General features: G+C 43.0%; 1 protein-coding gene across 1 annotated transcript; it reads left to right on the forward strand.

The window, feature by feature from the left end:
* The first annotated feature begins 302 nt into the window (after positions 1-302).
* On the forward strand, positions 303-20,972 carry scamp1 (secretory carrier membrane protein 1). Its single transcript, XM_046370433.1, has 9 exons — positions 303-478; positions 9,366-9,443; positions 9,909-10,019; positions 12,533-12,644; positions 12,775-12,903; positions 17,285-17,444; positions 17,538-17,639; positions 17,811-17,928; positions 18,180-20,972. Exons 1-9 carry the CDS (start codon positions 422-424, stop codon positions 18,327-18,329), a joined length of 1,017 nt encoding a protein of 338 aa, XP_046226389.1. The 5' UTR covers positions 303-421; the 3' UTR covers positions 18,330-20,972.
* Positions 20,973-23,144: the final 2,172 nt, after the last annotated feature.

Below are 23,144 nucleotides of genomic sequence, written 5' to 3' on the forward strand. Positions count from 1 at the left end.
TTATAACAAATGTTTTTTATTTGTATTACTGTTACAGTGATAACTATCTGGTAATCATTACTTTTAATGATGTTAACATTGTCAATGCTATAATGTTATTTGTGCTATAAAGGCGATTCACTTTATTCCCTTTTTATATTGTTAAACAACATTATACGCCTGCTAACATTTCCTCATAAAATGTTAAGATTTTCGACCATTTGTATTATTTTTCACAATCTTCATTGCGGAACTTTTATTTTGAAGGACAATCGCCGAGGTCACGGCTTTATTCTGGCTAGGTCTTGCTTATTCTTGCTGGTGGAACGGAGGTCAAAGCAATCCGCGACAAGACGAGCTGCAGCCGTTGTTTTGAAGTACAGCTGTTTATTTTTTTACTACCACTTTGGTTTTTAATAATTGAAGACATCATCGAAGTACGATGTCAGATTTCGACCACAACCCGTTCGCGGACCCTGAATTCAATAATCCTTTTCAGGTAGGTGTAATACTCACCGGTCTGTCATTTGGCTATGCTAACTGGTTAGTCTGATTATTATAACTAGCAAGCTATGTCATCTCTGTTGAGTGCATGTTAGCTTACTAAGCTAACGTTAGTTAGTTTTCTAACGATAGTAGTGTCAGGTCGTTTCTCCTGGCATGACTGACAACATAGCAGCAGTAACGTCCGCTAGCTAGCTTGCAATACTTTCTAGCAAACGTTTAACATTAGCCTAGGTCGGGTATTCTTGTCATGTGTGATGTTATCAGTGTCAGTATGCTTGCTGCTACATCTAGCTAGCTAACGTTAACTTGCTTATGATTTGCCACCCATCTATTGTGGTGCGTCTTCACCTGAACTGTTTATCTCTGCTAGACTGGCAGCGTATATGGTCACACACACACACACACACACACACACACACACACACACACACACACACACACACACACACACACACACACACACACTTATGTGGCCTCATCTCATGTTGATTCATTAAGCACTTGTGAGTTATTCATTTAGGACAACTCATTTAGGACAACTCACAGCAGTGTTACAGACATGGTGGACATGACAGCAGTGTTACAGACATGGTGGACATGACAGCAGTGTTACAGACATGGTGGACATGACAGCAGTGTTACAGACATGGTGGACATGACAGCAGTGTTACAGACATGGTGGACATGACAGCAGTGTTACAGACATGGTGGACATGACAGCAGTGTTACAGACTTCACCGGCCAACGTGTTGCTTGTATTGGACTGTGTGTAGCATTGACCATTTTTTATGTTATGGGAAACAAAATACCTTTTATATGTCCAAAACACGCCCTTTCACAACTGACACAATGTAGATTAATCTTCAATGGCCACACGCTGATTCTTACTAATGTGAAGTCTGCAGAGTAGAAGTCTGAGCACAACCTACATGCTACAAAAATGTGTGTCTATGATGTATTTGGAATAAATAATCCAGGGGATTTGAAGAGTGGGTGAATGGGAGCACTGTTGGGGCACCTTTTGTTGTCAGTGATTCTGGGAATGATAATCCCAGTCTTTGAGGGTGTCTATCGGCTCAGATCGCTTTGGACACAACATAGGTAGTTTGGTCATCGTTCTGGTGTTTGGTGACGGAAAATAGCAATACCACAATATAACTGACATCACATAAATAAATGTTTCCTGACAACGGGCATATGTATAATTTCTAGGAACTGTATTTACCAGACATAAAGTGAAATGTCTTTTGCTATCAAATAAACATCTGAATCCAACTTTGTCCAAACTGCACCATATTACTGCTGTGTGAACCGTGGTAGATTGTGTGGTAGGAAGTCTCTCATGAGGTGTGTGTGGTCTAATGGTAGCCCGCTGTCTCAACTGGTGTCTAGGAATTCAATCACCACATTGTGATTGACAGGTAGAATACTCTATTCAAGCCAATAATTTAAGTTGTTTCGTCAAAGCAACATGATGGATGCCCACAGTCATTTGATGTGCTGCTGTGATGTCCTGAGGGTCGCAGCAGTCTAAGGCACTACAGTTCCTGGTTCAAATCCAGGCTGAATCGGGAGTCCCATAGGTCGGCGCACATCTGGCCCTGCGCCGTCCGGGTTTGGCCGGGGTAGGCCATCATTGTAAATAAGAATTTGTTCTTAACTGACTTGCCTAGGAAAATTTAAAAAATGTAAAAATACAACAGTTCTGTGACCACACCACATTTGCTTTCCAGGAATTCTGCATTGACACCTGCTACTGTGGTGGTTGTAAGATGAGATGTTGCATTGCTTTCATTATGATAATTGTAGCCTATTTGTTATGTACGCCTCTAGGAAGAGTGAACACAACACCCTGCTACAACTCGAACTCCCCGTGGAGTGAAAGGGATATGGGATTGTAGGTGCGAGTAAGGATGGCAAAGGCAGAGAATGATACCGGTTACATGGAATTTATTCCATCACATGGTAATTTTGGGGGAAAGGGGCTGGACGGAACTGAAGAAAGTAAATGTCAAAGCCCCCTCCTACCTTACCTGCCTACCCACTACTTACCTAACCTACCCTCTCCTACATTACCTGCCTACCCACTACTTACCTAACCTACCATCTCCTATCTTACCTGCCTACCCACTACTTACCTAACCTACCCTCTCCTACCTTACCTGCCTACCCACTACTTACCTAACCTACCCCCTCCTACCTTACCTGCCTACCCACTACTTACCTAACCTACCCTCTCCTACATTACCTGCCTACCCACTACTTACCTAACCTACCCTCCCACTCCCTAACCTACCTTACCTGCCTACCCACTACTTACCTAACCCACTACTTACATAACCTACCCCCCTCCTACCTTACCTGCCTACCCACTACTTACCTAACCTACCCCCCTCCTACCTTACCTGCCTACCCACTACTTACCTAACCTACCCCCTCCTACCTTACCTGCCTACCCACTACTTACCTAACCTACCCCCTCCTACCTTACCTGCCTACCCACTACTTACCTAACCTACCCCCTCCTACATTACCTGCCTACCCACTACTTACCTAACCTACCCCCTCCTACATTACCTGCCTACCCACTACTTACTTAACCTACCCCCTCTCCTACCTTACCTGCCTACCCACTACTTACCTAACTTAGCACCACCTGGTGCGCTAACCAAAATAAAGGAGGTCTTACCTAGTGTGTATAGACAGTAAATACTGCGGGTTATGTACGTTCAATAATCAAAACAGTCCTTTGGACATAAACATACCTCCGCAGGACCGTTACAAAATAATTAACAAAAACCAACATAGGACATACTAATCAAATCTCTCCTAACAACAACCAACACAGGATCTCTCCCTTCTGAGCAACAGAACACTGGCTTATATAGCTGGAGAAGGAGTTGGTAATTGAAGACAGCTGTTTCTGATGAGAGGGTGGGGTCAGCTCCAATCATCAATGGGGCAGACCAATCGGCTGCTTAGAGGAATCCGGGAAGCCATCCTGAAATGCATACAAACAAAACCACAACACAGAAACTGAGGAACGTAACACTATTACTTAGATCTGTAGACTGTCAATGTAGAAGTGTCTTACCAGGTAGAAACTGTGTATATTTGATCCTCACAGCACATTTTACCCTGTTTGTTTGGTGAACAGGTCCTGCTTTGTATTGTTTGCCTAGACTGCTTCCTAGCTAAGTCAAACTCAACTCGATGATGTAGCCAACTTCATATCAACGGAGTTGAGCGGCGCCTAGTGTGGGCGGACTGGAGCTCGCAACATCACATGGACATTTACCCGTGTAATTGCGGGCTATTTGGTTGCTGAAATCTGTAGTTTTGATTACTTAATTTTATGTGATGTCGCGACCTGCAGTCGGCCCACACTAGGCGCCGCTCAACTCCGTTGATGAGAAATAAACTGAACTCTGCAATGCAGGCCTAACTTGGTTAAGTTAATTCCCAGGCTAGTTGTTCCTTGTTTTAGACACAAACCTCTTTCTCTGTTTCAATTAAATTATAGTTTAATCACTGCCACGGTTGCTTGCTAGCTCTCAACACACACACACACACACACACACACACACACACTTGTCCTTTAATCATTGCTTTGTCAATCCTGGGAGCAGCAGTTACCCTCATTTTAATTTTTTTATTTTTTTATTTCACCTTTATTTAACCAGGTAGGCAAGTTGAGAACAAGTTCTCATTTACAATTGCGACCTGGCCAAGATAAAGCAAAGCAGTTCGACAGATACAACGACACAGAGTTACACATGGAGTAAAACAAACATACAGTCAATAATACAGTATAAACAAGTCTATATACAATGTGAGCAAATGAGGTGAGAAGGGAGGTGAAGCCAAAAAAGGCCATGGTGGCAAAGTAAATACAATATAGCAAGTAAAACACTGGAATGGTAGTTTTGCAATGGAAGAATGTGCAAAGTAGACATAAAAATAATGGGGTGCAAAGGAGCAAAATAAATAAATAAAATACAGTTGGGAAAGAGGTAGTTGTTTGGGCTAAATTATAGGTGGGCTATGTGCAGGTGCAGTAATCTGTAAGATGCTCTGACAGTTGGTGCTTAAAGCTAGTGAGGGAGATAAGTGTTTCCAGTTTCAGAGATTTTTGCAGTTCGTTCCAGTCACTGGCAGCAGAGAACTGGAAGGAGAGGCGGCCAAAGAAAGAATTGGTTTTGGGGGTGACCAGAGAGATATACCTGCTGGAGCGAGTGCTACAGGTGGGAGATGCTATGGTGACCAGCGAGCTGAGATAAGGGGGGACTTTACCTAGCAGGGTCTTGTAGATGACATGGAGCCAGTGGGTTTGGCGACGAGTATGAAGCGAGGGCCAGCCAACGAGAGCGTACAGGTCGCAATGGTGGGTAGTATATGGGGCTTTGGTGACAAAACGGATTGCACTGTGATAGACTGCATCCAATTTGTTGAGTGGGGTATTGGAGGCTATTTTGTAAATGACATCGCCAAAGTCGAGGATTGGTAGGATGGTCAGTTTTACAAGGGTATTCTGTTCCCTTCTTGCTCTTTGAATAATGTGGCTTGGTCTGTAGGTTGATGCTTAGGCCTATGTGTAAGGAAGATTGATAATTGATCGTAAGCATGGTTTTATTGTTAGAGAAGGTATGAATGGTGTACTTCCCACAGCTAACTGTGCTGTATAGAAATGTGTGTAACTCAACACGAGTTGTGGAGTGGTGTGCTAACCACAGTGCCACAAACAGTCATTTATTTATTGGGCTATACATGATTAGTCCCTCTGCATTTCTCTGCTCTCACGTATTGCTGCAGATTGTGGACCCCAGGAAGAGTAGCTGCTGCTATTGCAACAGCTAATGGGACCCTAAAAAAATATATATATAGTACCAGTCCAGTTTGGACACACCTACTCATTCTTTTTAGTTTTTCTTTATTTTTTAACTACATTGTAGATTAATAGTGAAGATATCAACTATGAAATTACACATGGAATCATGTAACCCAAAATGTTTTAAACAAATACAAATATTTGAGCTTCTTCAAAGTAGCCATCCTTTGCCTTGATGACCGCTTTGCACATTCTTGGCATTGTCTCAACCAGCTTCATGAGGTAGTCACCTGGAAGGCATTACAACTAACAGGTGTCCCTTGTTAATTTGTGGAATTTATTTCCTTTATGCGTTTGAGCCAATCGGTTGTGTTGTAACAAGGTAAAGGTGGAATACAGATGAAAGCTCTATTTGGTAAAAGACCAAGTCCATACGATGACAAGAACAGCTCAAATAAGCAAAGAGAAACAACAGTCCATTACTTTAAGACAGGAAGGTCTGACAATCTGGAAAATGTCAAGAACTTTGAAAGTTTCTTCAAGTTCAGTTGCAAAAACCATCAAATGTTTCAGAATTCAAATAACAGACACATCTCAACATCTACTGTTCAGAGGAGACTGTGTGAATCAGGCCTCCATGGTCTAATTACTACAAAGAAACCACTAAAGGGCCCCCATTAAGAATAATAAAAGATTTGCTTGGGCCAAGAAACACGAGCAATGAACATTAGATCGGTGGAAATCTGTCCTTTGGTCAAATTTGAGATTTTTGCTGCATTCTGCAGCGATACGCCAGCCCATCTGTTTTGCGCTTAGTGGGACTATCATTTGTTTTTTCAACAGGACAATGACCTATAACACACCTCCAGGCAGTGTAAGGGCTCATTGACCAAGAAGGAGTGTGATGGAGTGCTGCATCAGATGACATGGCCTCCACAATTAACCAATCTAAACCCAATTGAGATGTTTTGGGATGAGTTGGACCACAGAGTGAAGGAAAACAGCCAACAAGTTCTCAGCATATGTGGGAACTCCTTCAAGACTGTTGGAAAAGCATTCCTCATGAAGCTGTTTGAAAGAATGCCAAAAGTGTGCAAAGCTGTCATCAAGGCAAAGGGTGGCTACTTTGAAGAATCTTTAATATATTTTGATTTGTTTAACACTTTTTTGGGGGTTACTACATGATTCCATATGTGTTATTTCAGTTTTCTATTTGTATAGTTTTCTTCACTATTATTCTACAATGTAGAAATTTGTACAAAATAAAGAGAAACCCTTGAATGAGTAGGTGTGTCAACTTTTGACTAGTAGTGTGTGTGTGTGTGTGTGTGTGGACATCCAGGATTGGTCAGATTTCAGAGCTGGAAGGCTGTCGTGATTCCATCTGAAGTGCTCACATTTGTCACTTGAATTGGGACATGAGTGCCTGCCTTACCCCAGTCCTAGTGGGCCGCTGTCCTGTTTGGCTCCTCCCTGTCATGGATCAATAAATCACATATTGCACAGAGTGTACAGCACACACCTAGTTTCTTAGTGATTTAAAAGGCATGGATGTGAAGCAGCAGGGACTGCTGTCCTCAATGACCAAATCTGTGCACCCCAGAATTAGGCCTAGGCTAACCTAACAGAACACAGGATTTCTAAGACTACTGTCTGTAATGGCATTGTTAGTTCAATCAATCAATCAATCAAATGTATTTATAAAGCCCTTTTTACATCAGCAGATGTCACAGTGCTATACAGAAACTCAGTCTAAAACCCCAAACAGGAAGCAATGCAGATGTAGAAGCACGGTGGCTCGGAAAAAACTCCCTAGAAAGCCAGGACCCTAGGAAGAAACCAGGTTATGGGTGGTAGTTAGTCCTCTTTATTTTTAACTAGGAAAGTCAGTTAAGAACAAATTCTTATTTTCAATGACAACCTAGTTGACGCTGGGCCAATTGTGTGCCGTCCTATGGGACTCTCAATCCCGGCCGGTTGTGATACAGCCTGGAATCGAACCGGGGTCTGTAGGGATGCCTCTAGCCCTGAGATGTAGTGCCTTAGAACCCTGCGCCACCCGGGAACCCTGGCTGTGACAGGTGGAGCTTATAAGAGTACATGACCATTTACGGCCAGATTGTTCATAGATGACCAGCAGGGTCAAATAATAACCAGTGGTTGTAGAGGGTGCAACAGGTCAGTACCTCAGGAGTAAATGTCAGTTTACTTTCATAGCCACTTTTCATTGACTCCCCATTTCAGCCTGTTTAAGCCTTGAAGCCAGTAGCTTTGTGATGAATTCCCTGCAACTCCGGGCTCTCTTCAATAGTTCATGAAATCATATGGTGCTGTCATGGTGACAGCTGGTGCTTCGGGTATTTTTGGCTGCTTTCCCCTGACTTGCTTCCTGCTCTTTCATGGTAGTTTCTCTTATCAAATAATTTGCCTTCCTAAAACCCATCTACCAAAGAGCTGATGAAGAAGTCGTTGTTGCAATGTCTCTATGAGATTGATGTAGGGAGGCTACAAGTTATCCCTATCTAACACACACACACACACACACACACGTGTTTGTGTGTTTACATTGTGCACGTCAGCGTCATTGTTGCTGTGGCAGTAGTGGCTGCCTGTACGGCTGCTTTCTCTGTGAGATGCTCTCAGAAGGAGAGGAATACTTCACCTGCTCGTGGAGCTATGTTAACGGCCCCTCATTTCTAATATTAACTGAGATGTTTTTTGTGTTTCACATAACCTAGATCGGTCCAACCTGTTGAATCTGTTGTACTGTAGGCTAACAAAAGCAGTAGCTTATCTTGTAGTTTTGAAGTTCCATGTGCTGTTTGTGGCTGTGCGTCAGGACCGTATTACAGATTCATCACTATATACCCTGAAATATTGATGACTGACCTGTCCTCGGGACAAGGAGCAGCCTGCTTCTGTTAAACACAGACATGAGACTCAGTCAGAACAGAGGAGGAGGGTTGGACTGGGTGATACTGGACTGTACTGGCTGTAACTGGCTATACTCTACTGCACCAGTCTGTAGCCAATAAATCCAGTATAAACTGCTATCTTGGACTGCACTGAACCTGAGTCTCATCTGAATTTATGCTGTATGAGTGAAACATCTTGTCATTGTAAGCTGGCTACCTGAAATGCACCCTACACCATGCACACACACACACAGTGATGATATAGACTACACCAAAGCATACCTTATTCTCTGTTTCAGAGCTGACCGCAGCACACACCTGTAGACACAGTGGACACACAGTAGTTAAACAATGCATCAGTCCTGGGAGTTGCACCTATAGGCCTACTTTTAGCACTTGGCAAATAGCCTAGCTGTTGCCTGCTGGATTTACAAGGAGACTGGAGAACAAAGTAGGCCAATGAAACTGAGATTTTAACCGACTGATACCAACATGGAATCTGCATAGCCTAAAATAAAGGTTAATGAAATATAATGATTAGCCTAGACTGTATCTGTCTACACTGCACAGCATGCCAGCAGCAGTACCCAGTCTTTTTTTCTTAGCAGAGGAAGGCGTTCTCTTCTCTAACTAGTGGGCTCTGACATATTTATAGCTGTCTGTGGTGGGGAAAATGATTGGAATCATCCTGTCTTTGCCAGTTTTGTATTATAGCCCTGGGTTGACAGTGAAGGGTAGCCTGCTGTTGGGGTCGGTCTGTCTGCAGCCTTGTAATTGTGGAGGAATTCTCTTCTTCAGATGAAAAGTATGTTCTGTTTGTTCTTTTGAAAAGCTGAGGCCAGGTTAGGTAGATGAGGCTGGTGGTGCTCTTGATTTGTAAGCAGACATCATAGATTGGGTTGAAGTAAGCTTAGGCTAGTCTGCCATCCACTGCAGATGATCCGTTCACGTCACACGAGTGGCTTTAGCGTTCATTCATCACCATGGTAATGCAGCAGATATAGGCGAGGCAATTTGAGAGCCTGTTATTAAGGCCTGATTTACTACATGGGAGTGCAGTCTGTTGACTGCCTCACGGCTTCTGGTGATATACTGTATGGACACGGACTTTGTTCTCTCTTTTCCTTTCCTCTCAGGATCCGTCAGTGACACAAGTAACACAAAATGCTCCTCCGGGGTTGGAAGAGTACAACCCCTTCACTGATGCCAAGCCGGTGAGAACTGCACAGTACACTGCACACTGTTAGACGTGTTGAGGAGAGGTGGGCTGTTGGATGTGAGATAGCGACACCATTGAGATAAATAGAAGAGCTGATATGGTACTGATGGTGACTACAGATGATTAGTGTTCATTATGGTATTATATTCAGAGTTACCTTCCAGGAGGAGTGATTGAAGATTCTGATTCCTGAATGTCTGCTTCTCAGCTAACACCCTATTCCCTCGTTAGTGATATATGACATTTAGCAGTCATATGTGCATACATTTTAAGTGGTCCCGGGAATTGAACTCACTATCCTAGGGTTGCAAGCACCATGTTCTACCAATAGAGGACCACTAATACACTACCTTGTTTTGAGCTGAGCTACATGGGGTTCTTGTCAGAAGTAGTGTACTACATGGAGGATGGGGTGTGGGTTGACACTAAACCAGTGTGTGATGATTCTATTTTCTCCCAGGTCCCTCCTGGCACTGCACCCAAAGTACCTGCCCCCACCACCAACACACAGCCAGCCATCATGAAGCCTACGGAAGAACCGCCTGCATACTCGCAGCCTCAACAGACACAGGTAGCCCCGGCTCCCCCACACACACCTCACAACCTCTTCTGCCCTTTTACACCATGCAATTCCACCCCTCTGAAGAAAAGAGAGGAGAGCTCTACGGCTGCACCTTTTCGCAATGGAATGTATTTCCATATAAACACCATGCATGCCCCCCCCTGGGGTGGGTGTGACAGCTCCTGGCTAGGAGGCAGCAGGCTCTCCCTCAGCATGTGGAGTGTTCTTTGCCACCTTGCCTCCTGAGGGAAATGTGTAACTTAGTGTTTGCAAAAAGAGAGTGTGATAGAGAGACAAGCAGACAGATAACACAGGAAAAAGAAAACGCCTTAATCTAAAGTTTTAGGAACTTTGTATACCTCTACTGACACGGTTTTGTCCTTGATCATACACACAGAGAGTTTCAGAATGCCGCACCAGGAAGTTGGCAGTAAGGCATGTGACTAGTATCCTTCCTCTTCACTGTTTAAATACAAATCCTTTGTACTTTAAATATGCATTGTTCAGCATTCTTTTTCAGTAGATGGCTAGTGACTAGCGATGGCTAATGATGTCAAATGCAGATATTGCTTCACCTGCAGCTGTAGCAAAGGTACAGATGAGGCACACACGTTAGCGAGGCAATTAGCATTTTGTAAAGTAAGAAGCAGAGCGTTAATTATTCTGTCTTGCATGGAGAGAGCTGTTGGAGCTGACGACTGGGACTGTGCTGACACTAGTCTCTGCCAAACACACACACACACAGATACAGTTGAAGTCGGAAGTTTACATACATCTTAGCCAAGTACATTTCAACTCCGTTTTTCACAATTCCTGACATTTAATCCTAGTAAAGATTCCCTGTTTTAGGTCAGTTGGGATCACCACTTTATTTTAAGAATGTGAAATGTCAGAATAATAGTAGAGAATAATTTATTTCAGCTTTTATTTCTTTCATCACATTCCCACTGGGTCAGAAGTTTACATACACTCAATTTAGTAGCATTGCCTTTTAAATTGTTTAACTTGGGTCAAACGTTTCAGGTAGCCTTCCACAAGCTTCCCACAATAAGTTGGCTGAATTTTGGCCCATTACTCCTGACAGAGATGGTGTAACTGAGTCAGATTTGTAGGCCTCCTTGCTCGCACATGTTTTTTTCAGTTCTACCCACAAATGTTCTATAGGATTGAGGTCAGGGCTTTTTGATGGCCACTCCAATACCTTGACTTTGTTGTCCTTAAGCCATTTTGCCACAACTTTGGAAGTATGCTTGGGGTCATTGTCCATTTGGAAGACCCATTTGCGACCAAACTTTTAACTTCCTGATGTCTTGAGATGTTGCTTCAATATATCCACATAATTCCCCCCCCTTCATGATGCCATCTATTTTTTTGAAGTGCAACAGTCTCTCCTGCAGCAAAGCACCCCCACAACATGATGCTGCCACCACCATTCCAACCGTGAAGCACGGGGTTCTTCAGCTTGCAAGCCTCCCCCTTTTTCCTACAAACATTGGTCATTATGGCCAAACAGTTCTATTTTTGTTTCCTCAGACCAGAGGACATTTCTCCAAAAAGTACAATCTTTGTCCCCATGTGCAGTCGCAAATCGTAGTCTGGCTTTTTTTATGGCGGTTTTGGAGCAGTGGCTTCTTCCTTGCTGAGCAGCCTTTCAGGTTATGTTGATAGAGGACTCGTTTTACTGTGGATATAGATACTTTTGTACCTGTTTCATCCAGCATCTTCACAAGGTACTTTGCTGTTGTTCTGGGATTGATTTTCACTTTTCGCACCAAAGCACGTTCGTCTCTAGGAGACAGAACGCGTCTCCTTCCTGAGCAGTATGAAAGCTGTGTGGTCCCCATGGTGTTTATACTTGCATACTGTTGTTTGTACAGATGAACGTGGTACTTTCAGGCGTTTGGAAATTGCTCCCAAGGATGATCCAGACTTGTGGAGGTCTACAATCTTTTTTTGGCTGATTTCTTTTGATTTCCCCATGATGTCAATTAAAGAGGCACTGAGCTTGAAGGTTGGCCTTGAAATACATCCACAGGTACACCTCCTTGACTCAAGTGATGTCAATTTGCACTGTTTGGCCTTCTAAAGTCATCACATTATTTTATGGAATTTTCCAAGCTGTTTAAAGTCAGTCAACTTAGTGTATGTAAACTTCTGACCTGCTGGAATTGTGATACAGTGAAATAATCTGTCTTTAAACAATTGTTTTAAAAATGACTTGTCATGCACAAAGTAGATGTCCTAACCGACTTGCCAGAACTATAGTTCGTTAACAAGGAATGTGTGGAGTGGTTGAAAAATGGGTTTTAATGACTCCAACCTAAGTGTATGTACACTTCCGACTTCAACTGTACATTACAAAACAAGGTCAGCTGCCTCAATTTCAAGTTGACTTGAAGTTAACTGTCAGAGATCAACTCAGACTTGTCAGCCATATGGAGCCTCAGTCTGCATAACGTCCGCAACATCTCTGTGTACTGTAGTGTCAGTGCCCCCTGTTTGACTGTGTGCTGTGTGTGTAGGAGCAAGTGCGGGCTTCAGCAGAGCTGCTGAGGAGACAGGAGGAGCTGGAGAGGAAGGCAGCAGAGCTAGACCGCCGGGAGAGAGAGATGCAGTCCCTCAACGCATCAGGAGGTTGGCACCAACCTTCATACAACATTCAATGTTTCCACATTAAAACATTGTTAAGCTTTGTCAGACCTAAAAGTTCAAACAAGATCTTAGCAACATCATTCAAGCATGTTTCTCCTCTCTCCTGGTTCAGGTAGGAAAAACAACTGGCCTCCTCTCCCAGAGAAGTTCCCTGTGGGTCCCTGTTTCTACCATGACATCACAGTGGACATCCCTGTAGATTTCCAGAAGACTGTCAAGATCATGTACTACATCTGGATGTGTGAGTGACTGTATCTATGTTCCCTAAACCTCAACCACATAAACCTAGCTCCAGTCTCTACCCAAGATCATGTAGTACATCTGGATAAGTGTGACCTCATATGTTAACTGCTCTGCTCCCTTGTCAAGTCAGACTCTTCTATGGCAAATGTACACTTTTTAGAATTGTACTTTCAATATGCCTGAACTTTTGCCTGAGTTTTGTTGCAAGCTTAAAAAAATACTATTCTCCAAATCTCCCAGCTGTCTTGTCTGACAGCATATCTTAGAGCTGAAAAGGCCATTGAGAAGTGGCACAAAGGAACACGTAAATGCAGCATGTATTCAATATGAGCCAATAGTACAGGGTGGAATTCCACTACCATATGATGCAGCTAGTCATGTGACCGGGTCAGGTGACTGGGGGAGGCTTTGGGAGTTCCAACCTGTCTTGGGCACTCCTCCTACCTCTCTCCTACAGTATCTCCCTTCCTGCATCTCTCTCTCTCACCTTCTCCTCTCTTTCCCCACACCTTATGTGTTTTTCCCCGTCTCACCAGAGAGCATTATAGAAGTGTTAGATTCCTCAGTATGGTTCAGAATCCTGCCGCTATAGTTATGACTGTCCATGCCAATGTGACTGTAGACTACAACACACCAGACTCTATACAATGCCCAGAGTCATGCCATTATTATAGCCCCAAGGTAGAGTTCTGCTCATTGTGAATTATTTAATTGACTGTGTGTGTGCACGCCATGTGTGTGTGTGAACACTGTTTAGTTTATTAAGATCCCCATTAGCTCCTGCACATGCAGCAGCTACTCTTCCTGGGGTCCACATAAAACGTACAAATACATGACAAAGTACAGTACAGTTAAATGAGAGCTTTAGAAAGAGGCGCTGTGATAAAATATGTTTTTAAAGCTAAACTTTTTTTCAAAATAAATAAAAAGCAAATTTAGCTTTAAAAACATTGTATCACAGCGTCTTTATTCACCTTTATTTTACCAGGTAGGCTAGTTGAGAACAAGTTCTCATTTGCAACTGTGACCTGGTAAAGATAAAGCAAAGCAGTTCGACACAAACAACACAGAGTTACACATGGAATAAACAAACGTACAATCAATAATACAGTAGGAAAATCTATATACAGCTTGTGCAAATGAGGTAGGATAAGCGAGGTAAGGCAATAAATAGGCCATGGTGGAAAAGTAGTTACAATATAGGAATGGTAGGATGTGCAAATGATGAATGTGCAAGTTGAGATACTGGGGTGCAAAGGAGCAAGATAAATAAATACAGTATGGGGATGAGGTAGATTGGATGGGATATTTACAGATGAGCTATGTACAGGTGCAGTGATCTGTGAGTTGTTATGACAGCTGGTGCTTAAAGCTAGTGAGGGAGATAAGTCTCCAGCTTCAAAGATTTTTGCAGTTCGTTTTGCCTGAGGAACATCTGGCTCTATACATAACTGAGCAGTGCATTGAATCTGTTTTGGGTTTGAGTACCATGAAGAAACTCATATTGGTGTGTCGGGTATGTACTGTGTATCTGTTTTGAAGTGTATACAAATAGATTATACAAGTGGTTAGGCATTTTTAAACACAAATGTCTTAAGACTAGAAGATAAGTAATTTTGTCCTCAACCATGAGACTGTCATGCATGTTGTTGATGTTAGTTATCTGTGAAGTTTTTTTTACTAGTTAACAAAAAATGATGTATGTCATATAAAATATATTTACCCCACCTAGTATTGTCATCAAAACTTACCAGAAAGCATGTCGTCCTTGGCTCAGACAGTGTAGTAGTGTGGGCTCCGTAGCATATCATTAGTGTGAAAGATCTTGAGCATCAGCTGTACATGTGATGGAAGAATGCACTGTGGATGCAGAGGGTTGCAATTCCGTTGATAGTTTAACCAAAATATGCCACGAGACCTAGAATTGCCTTGTGTATCCCATAGAAAATGTTCACTGTTATAAGCTAACTTTTTTGATGAATGTAAGCAAAACTGCAGGGCTTAACTTTCCATGGAAAATTCCCAGAAATTTCCTGGAAAGTAGACCATTTGCAACCCTTTGATGTATAAGTGGCATACTAATTATATCCATACTATGACCAATAAGCTCACTATATACTCAATTCACGTCACAAATGGTACGGTTAGTGTGGGTAGTATGAGTATTCAAACAGTGTTAGTTCTTTTAGCTTCTTGTAAGACGAGTGTAAAAATAGTAGAAGAGTAACGGACCAAGGAAACTGCCCAAAGGGATACCACACTGTACATACAGTGGGACAAGAAAGTATTTAGTCAGCCACCAATTGTGCAAGTTCTCCCACTTAAAAAGAGAGGCCTGTAATTTTCATCATAGGTACACTTCAACTATGACGGACAAAATGAGGGAAAACATTTCAGAAAATCACATTGTAGGATTTTTAATTTATTTGCAAATTATGGTGGAAAATAAGTATTTGGTCACCTACAAACAAGCAAGATTTCTGGCTCTCACAGACCTGTAACTTCTTCTTTAAGAGGATCCTCTGTCCTCCACTAGTTACCTGTATTAATGGGACCTGTTTGAACTTGTTATCAGCATAAAAGACACCTGTCCACAACCTCAAACAGTCACACTCCAAACTCCACTATGGCCAAGACCAAAGAGCTGTCAAAGGACACCAGAAATACAATTGTAGACCTGCACCAGGCTGGGAAGACTGAATCTGCAATAGGTAAGCAGCTTGGTTTGAAGAAATAAACTGTGGGAGCAATTATTAGGAAATGGAAGACATACAAGACCACTGATCATCTCCCTCGATCTGGGGCTCCACGCAAGATCTCACCCCGTGGGGTCAAAATGATTACAAGAACGGTGAGCAAAAATCCCAGAACCACATGGGGGGACCTAGTAAATGACCTGCAGAGAGCTGGGACCAAGGTAACAAAGCCTACCATCAGTAACACACTATGCCGCCAGGGACTCAAATCCTGCAGTGCCAGACGTGTCCCCCTGACATGTCCAGGCCCGTCTGAAGTTTGCTAGAGAGCATTTGAATGATCCAGAAGAAGATTGGGAGAATGTCATATGGTCAGATGAAACCAAAATATAACTTTTTAGTAAAAACTCAACTCGTTGTGTTTGGGGGACAAAAAATGCTGAGTTGCATCCAAAGAACACCATACCTACTGTGAAGCATGGAGGTGGAAACATCCATCTTTGGGGCTGTTTTTCTGCAAAGGGACCAGGACGACTGATCCGTGTAAAGGAAATAATTAATGGGGCCATGTATCGTGAGATTGAGTGAAAACCTCCTTCCATCAGCAAGGGCATTGAGGATGAAACGTGACTGGGTTTTTCAGCATGACAATGATCGCAAACACGGGTCTTTCAGCATGACAATGATCGCAAACACACCGCCCGGGCAACGAAGGAGTGGCTTCGTAAGAAGCATTTCAAGGTCCTGGAGTGGTCTAGCCAGTCTCCAGATCTCAACCCCATAGAAAATCTTTGGAGGGAGTTGAAAGTCCGTGTTGCCCAGCAACAGCCCCAAAACATCACTGCTCTAGAGGAGATCTGCATGGAGGAATGGGCCAAAATACCAGCAACAGTGTGTGAAAACCTTGTAAATACTTACAGAAAACGTTTGATCTCTGTCATTGCCAACAAAGGGTATATAACAAAGTATTGAGATACTTATTTTCCACCATAATTTGCAAATAAATTCATAAAAAATCCTGCAATGTGATTTTCTGGATTTTTTCCCTCATTTTGTCTGTCATAGTTGAAGAGTACCTATGATGAAAATTACAGGCCTCATCTTTCTAAGTTGGATAACTTGCACAATTGGTGGCTGACTAAATACTTTTTTGCCCCACTGTATCTGATGTTAGAGAAGCTTCCATTGAAGAATACTCTGAGTTCTATTGTATAAGTAACTCTCCATCCATGTGGTGGCAGGTGATGTAAAGCCATAACAAGTGAGATTTTTCAATAACAAATTATGATCAATAACATTGAAGGCTCCTCTGAAATCCAACAAAACAGCTCCAACTATCATCTTATTATCCATTTCTTGTGTGTGTACACTGTGTGCTGGTTCACGTTCCACTTGGCACGGCACCACCAGGCTCCTCAGTGTTAAATTATTTAGTAGCCATCTTTCCTAATCCTCCTCCTGTTCCTCACATCCTGTTCTTCATTTGCATGACTTGGCAGGAAAGTGAGGTAGCTTGAGGACCTCAATCAAAGTCTTTCAGATAGAAATGTAATGTTTTAGAGTTGATTTCTACACCTTTTTCTGCACATCAAAGATTTATATCATCTCTATACTTAACATTAAATACCCTGCAGATAGAAATGTAAACTAACCAATGATATAATGTGTTTGGTTCTGCTCCAGTCCACACGGGGACACTGTTTGCCAACATGTTTGGCTGTTTGGCCTGGTTCTGTGTGGATGCGTCCAGAGGAGTGGACTTCGGCCTGTCCATGCTCTGGTTCATGATCTTCACTCCCTGCTCCTTCGTCTGCTGGTATAGACCCCTCTACGGAGCCTTCAGGTCGCTACATACACAATTACACACGCGCACACACGCACACGCAGACGTCTTTGTCAACATTAAACAGGAAACTTTCTCCACCTCTCTCTCCAGGAGTGACAGCTCTTTCCGTTTCTTCGTCTTCTTTTTCGTCTACATCTGTCAGTTTGGTGTTCATGTGATGCAGTCCATCGGCATCTCCGGCTGGGGTGCCAGGTAAGGACAGGAAGCGATCACAGATATTGACAGAAAGTGACACGGTCACAATGTTCTCTGAGAATAGAGGGTGCAACATAATGAACTTGGATTGCACATAGAAATACAAGTAATAAAGGTTACATGTTACTCACCCTTTAATCTTGTCTATGGTTGTCCTTTTTCCTTCAGTGGGTGGATTTCAGCTCTGACTGGTCTGAATAAGAGCGTCCCTGTTGGCATCATCATGATCCTCATCGCTGCTCTATTCACTGCCCTTGCTACCATGTCCCTCATCATGTTCAAAAAGGTACCCCACACACAATTCTTCATTATATTCATAAAGGTATGAATGAGACTCAGCCTTTCACTGTGTTAGAGACGATGAGACTTAATGGAACCAGAACACCCACACGGTCTCTGAGATGATGAACATGGGGTATTTATAGACATGCTCAAGTATATAATTACCTCTTCTCACTGCTGTCTCCTTTCTCCCTCCTTTCCTCTTATCTTCCTTCCCTCTCATCTCTCTACCCCCCCCCTCCCTAATTTCTTCAGGTACATGGTATGTATCGCACCACAGGGGCCAGCTTTGAGAAGGCCCAGGCAGAGTTCGCCACGGGCGTCATGGCCAACAAGACGGTCCAGACAGCCGCCGCTACTGCAGCCTCCAACGCTGCCAGCGGAGCATTCAAGCAACAGATCTGATTGGTCCACAGACACCCCTAGAGCACGCCCTCTTTCTTCTATCTGTTCAATCCAAGCTCCAGAGCGAGCTGGAGTTTCCCTGCCCTCCTAACCTAGCTCTACTGACATGACTAGCATGACACCTAGAAGGATGAGACCTATGATGTCATAGTAGATGAAAGCAGGAAGTAGAAATGAGAGGCTCATTTGAATCGTTTCATTCAGTTCAATTTGTCTCCCAGTGCAGATGTACTTCCTATAGTCTTTGAGCTTTATGACATCCCCGTCTGATCCCTCTCCTTCTCATTCTGCTCACATGGTGACACCCAGCTTCCACCAAGCCCCGCCTCTCACATGCCCTGAGGGCTGTAACTCCGCCCACCCCAGTGACTTTATTAATGCACTCCTGTCCCGTGTCTGTCTTACCCCGTACCCTTTAGTCATGTCACTAAGTGTTGGAAACTTTCCTTTTGAGTGTATGATTGTGCAGCTGTGTGTATGTATGGGTGTACAGCTGTCTGTATGCGTGTGTATATGAATATTAGTGTCTCTCCATATGTTGATGCTGAGGCCTATATACTATATTTCTCTCATTCTCTAAAGCATTGTACCAAGTCAATTCACTGCACCAAGACTCTCTTAGCTGTAGCTATCCATTCACTTCCACGACTGTTTTATTAACTGGATTTAGCCAAGTACTGTTAAAATGTAACACTGAATAAAATCAACACTTGTTTACTTCTTTTGAACCCTGAGCCGGTCAGGCTGAGATGGTCACTAGTCAGTGAGGTGTGTCCTCTGGTGGTGATACTGGCTAGTGTTGATGATGAATGCTGTGCATTCCACAACATTGTTTAATACCTCGGAATGATCACATCTAAATAGTTTAATCTCAAGAAGCGAGTGTAAACTGATCAGAACTCTAAATCAGGAAGGAAGGGTACTATTATGTCTGTACAGTTCATACACTCTGGCAGTCACGCGACATGTTATTGTTCAGTTGACGTTATGATTAAAAGAGAGCGGTTAGCTCTGACACCTGTGGTTGCATCTGTCCAATTTAACAGGCACGAGTCTCAGAAATCAGGATTCTGTCTTCTACTGTCTTATCCTTTTCATAACCGTGCTTTTCTCACAGCCTTGTAGTCTTGCCTTTGATAACATTTGATCAAAATACCTTATAAACAAAGAACCAGATGACATGAACCTAAATGTCATAGCCTCTATCCTCCAGCCTTGTCCCTTGCTTTAGTGGTAAAGTTGCACTTCATGTAGACACTCCTTCACACACAGACACATCCACCCAACAGCTGGATTCTAGGCCTTGAGACCTGCACAGACACGTGTATGCTAGCTAAACTATATGCTAACAAATGACTCCAGCGTGTGAGAGAGCTAGCTCGTCTCCAGCCTTGGTTTTCTGGTGGAGACATACCTCAGTTACAGTTGGTACTATTCAGGATTATATTAAGATGTACTCTACGTGCATGACAAAGCTTGCAGATCAGCTGGACACTACTCTGGTCTAGGCATCTGTGTCTATAGAAGTCCATGGTTACACTCAGTGAGTGGGTGAACTGATGAAAAGGAGGATTCTGTCTGTTTGAAGTTGATGCTGTGCATTAAAGTGAATCACTCCAGTAGTCCCTCTTTCTCCAAACACCTCTTCAGAACAGGAGATATCATTGTTTATATCCCAGTTATATCATTGGTCTGTGCTGTGTAGATGCTGATCGCCTGAGTATTCATTATTGTATCTTCATGGTTGAGTGAAAGGAGAGATTATTCTATTCCCAGAGGCTTGTTTATTGGTTTGTCTGTTCTGTGTCTTCCCCTCAGTTTGATTGTATTCATCATGCTAGATAGAAAGTACTGAATAAGTTCTGATACCATTCAATTTATTAACTTGTCTCGTTTTGAGTGTTTATAACTGAACCTACCTGTGACTTTCAGCCTTTGAATGTGACATGAAGAGAGGTTGGGGATGTTTGAGGGGTGTGTGCGTGTCCATGTGTGCTGTAATATCATTGACGTGTGTGTTGTGGGGTGTCAGTCAAAGTGAACTCTTAACAAGGATAACTGGTTGTTCAGTTGAACACTGTGGGCAGAGACAGGCTGGCATCTTCCTTTTTATACTTTCCTTAATAGTGTAATAGTCATTCATCTCTCTGTGGTCTTGAGTATGAGTGAATGTGTGTGTGTTGAGCTACTTTAAGTTATTCTACATCTTTTGAAAATCTGAACGAATGGCACCTGAATGTTCCTGTTAAATATGTGTTGGCTTGAAAACAATAAATGCATCAACGGGGAAATGTGAGAAAGTCAGTAGGTGAAACTAAGCGATGTTTGTGTTTTGAGATGGACTGTGGCTTTAACTTGTGCTTTTTAATCGATGTATCAAGTATATAGTAAAGTACTGAGAATGAATATGAAATTTGTCTTGCTCAACTCTGACAATGAAATAAATTGAAGTTATTTAAAAAATTAAGCAAACTTTAAGGGGTGTTTGTAGATTTTGTAAAGTTTGACAACTTGTCGGCTGGTATCCTGAATTTCATTGTACTGTACAGAAACTCTCCTCTCCTTTTTAGTCGCATGTTGAGTAGTTTAAGTTTTGTATATTTATTGTATTAACACAAAATAAAATTCAGAAGGCAAACTCTACCTCCTTTTTTCGCGTTGGTACTTTCTGATATGGTGTTAAAAGCTGCACTACTAGTTGGTGCCAAGCAGAGGTCGGTAGAAACTAAAGGATCTGGAGTACTGAAAAGTGGTTGACCAGCTTGTCATGGATTGTGGCACTACGTTGATCCTTCAACTAAAATTCTAGACGTCCTTGTGATTGACTCATGGTTGGTAATCTTTAATAAACAGATACCGGGGACGGACTGGAAGGACATAGAAAGGAAAAAAAGACTGGGACAGTCCCGGGCACCTGGTAGGCGGTTTACACCAGTTAAAGTGATTGCATTCGTTTTGGAAACGGTCTGCCTCCCGAACGTGAGTCGGGTGCCCCGTTCTGGCTAATGCCGAAGTCTACTCAAAACGAAAGTGAAGAACAAAAATATAAACTCAACATCCAACAAACATTTGACTGAGTTCATATGAGGAAATCCGTCAATTGAAATACATTCATTAGGCCTTAATATATGGATTTCACATAACTGAGAAGACAGATTTTTATTTTTTATTTCACCTTTATTTAACCAGGTAGGCTAGTTGAACAAGTTCTCATTTGCAACTGCGACCTGGCCAAGATAAAGCATAGCAGCGTGAACAGACAACGGAGTTACACATGGAGTAAACAATTAACAAGTCAATAACACAGTAGAAAGAGTCTATATACATTGTGTGCAAAAGGCATGAGGTAGGCGAATAATTACAATTTTGCAGATTAACACTGGAGTGATAAATGATCAGATGGTCATGTACAGGTAGAGATATTGGTGTGCAAAAGAGCAGAAAAGTAAATAAATAAAAACAGTATGGGGATGAGGTAGGTAAAAATGGGTGGGCTATTTACCAATAGACTATGTACAGCTGCAGCGATCGGTTAGCTGCTCAGATAGCAGATGTTTGAAGTTTGTGAGGGAGATAAAAGTCCAACTTCAGTGATTTTTTTTCCATTTTTTTTCAGTTCGTTCTAGTCACAGGCAGCAGAGAACTGGAACGAAAGGCGGCCAAATGAGGTGTTTGCTTTAGGGATGATCAGTGAGATACACCTGCTGGAGTGCGTGCTACGGATGGGTGTTGCCATCGTGACCAGTGAACTGAGGTAAGGCGGAGCTTTACCTAGCATGGACTTGTAGATGACCTGGAGCCAGTGGGTCTGGCGACAAATATGTAGCGAGGGCTAGCCGACTAGAGCATACAAGTTGCAGTGGTGGGTGGTATAAGGTGCTTTAGTGACAAAACGGATGGCACTGTGATAAACTGCATCCAGTTTGCTGAGTAGAGTGTTGGAAGCAATTTTGTAGATTCATCGCCGAAGTCGAGGATCGGTAGGATAGTCAGTTTTACTAGGGTAAGTTTGGCGGCGTGAGTGAAGGAGGCTTTGTTGCGGAATAGAAAGCCGACTCTTGATTTGATTTTCGATTGAAGATGTTTGATATGAGTCTGGAAGGAGAGTTTACAGTCTAGCCAGACACCTAGGTACTTATAGATGTCCACATATTCAAGGTCGGAACCATCCAGGGTGGTGATGCTGGTCAGGCGTGCGGGTGCAGGCAGCAAACGGTTGAAAAGCATGCATTTGGTTTTACTAGCGTTTAAGAGCAGTTGGAGGCCACGGAAGGAGTGTTGTATGGCATTGAAGCTCGTTTGGAGGCTAGATAGCACAGTGTCCAAGGACGGGCCGGAAGTATATAGAATGGTGTCGTCTGCGTAGAGGTGGATCAGGGAATCGCCCGCAGCAAGAGCAACATCATTGATATATATAGAGAAAAGAGTCGGCCCGAGAATTGAACCCTGCGGCACCTCCGTAGAGACTGCCAGAGGACCGGACAGCATGCCCTCCGATTTGACACACTGAACTCTGTCTGCAAAGTAATTGGTGAACCAGGCAAGGCAGTCATCCGAAAAACCGACTGAGTCTGCCGATAAGAATATGATGATTGACAGAGTCGAAAGCCTTGGCAAGGTCGATGAAGATGGCTGCACAGTACTGTCTTTTATCGATGGCGGTGATGCCGTTTAGTACCTTGAGCGCGGCTGAGGTGCACCCGTGACCGGCTCGGAAACCAGATTGCACAGCGGAGAAGGTACAGTGGGATTCGAGATGGTCAGTGACCTGTTTGTTGACTTGGCTTTTGAAGACCTTAGATAGGCAGGGCAGGA

Source organism: Oncorhynchus gorbuscha, linkage group LG11 (assembly GCF_021184085.1).
Source record: "Oncorhynchus gorbuscha isolate QuinsamMale2020 ecotype Even-year linkage group LG11, OgorEven_v1.0, whole genome shotgun sequence".
In the NCBI taxonomy this organism is placed as follows: Eukaryota; Metazoa; Chordata; class Actinopteri; order Salmoniformes; family Salmonidae; genus Oncorhynchus; species Oncorhynchus gorbuscha.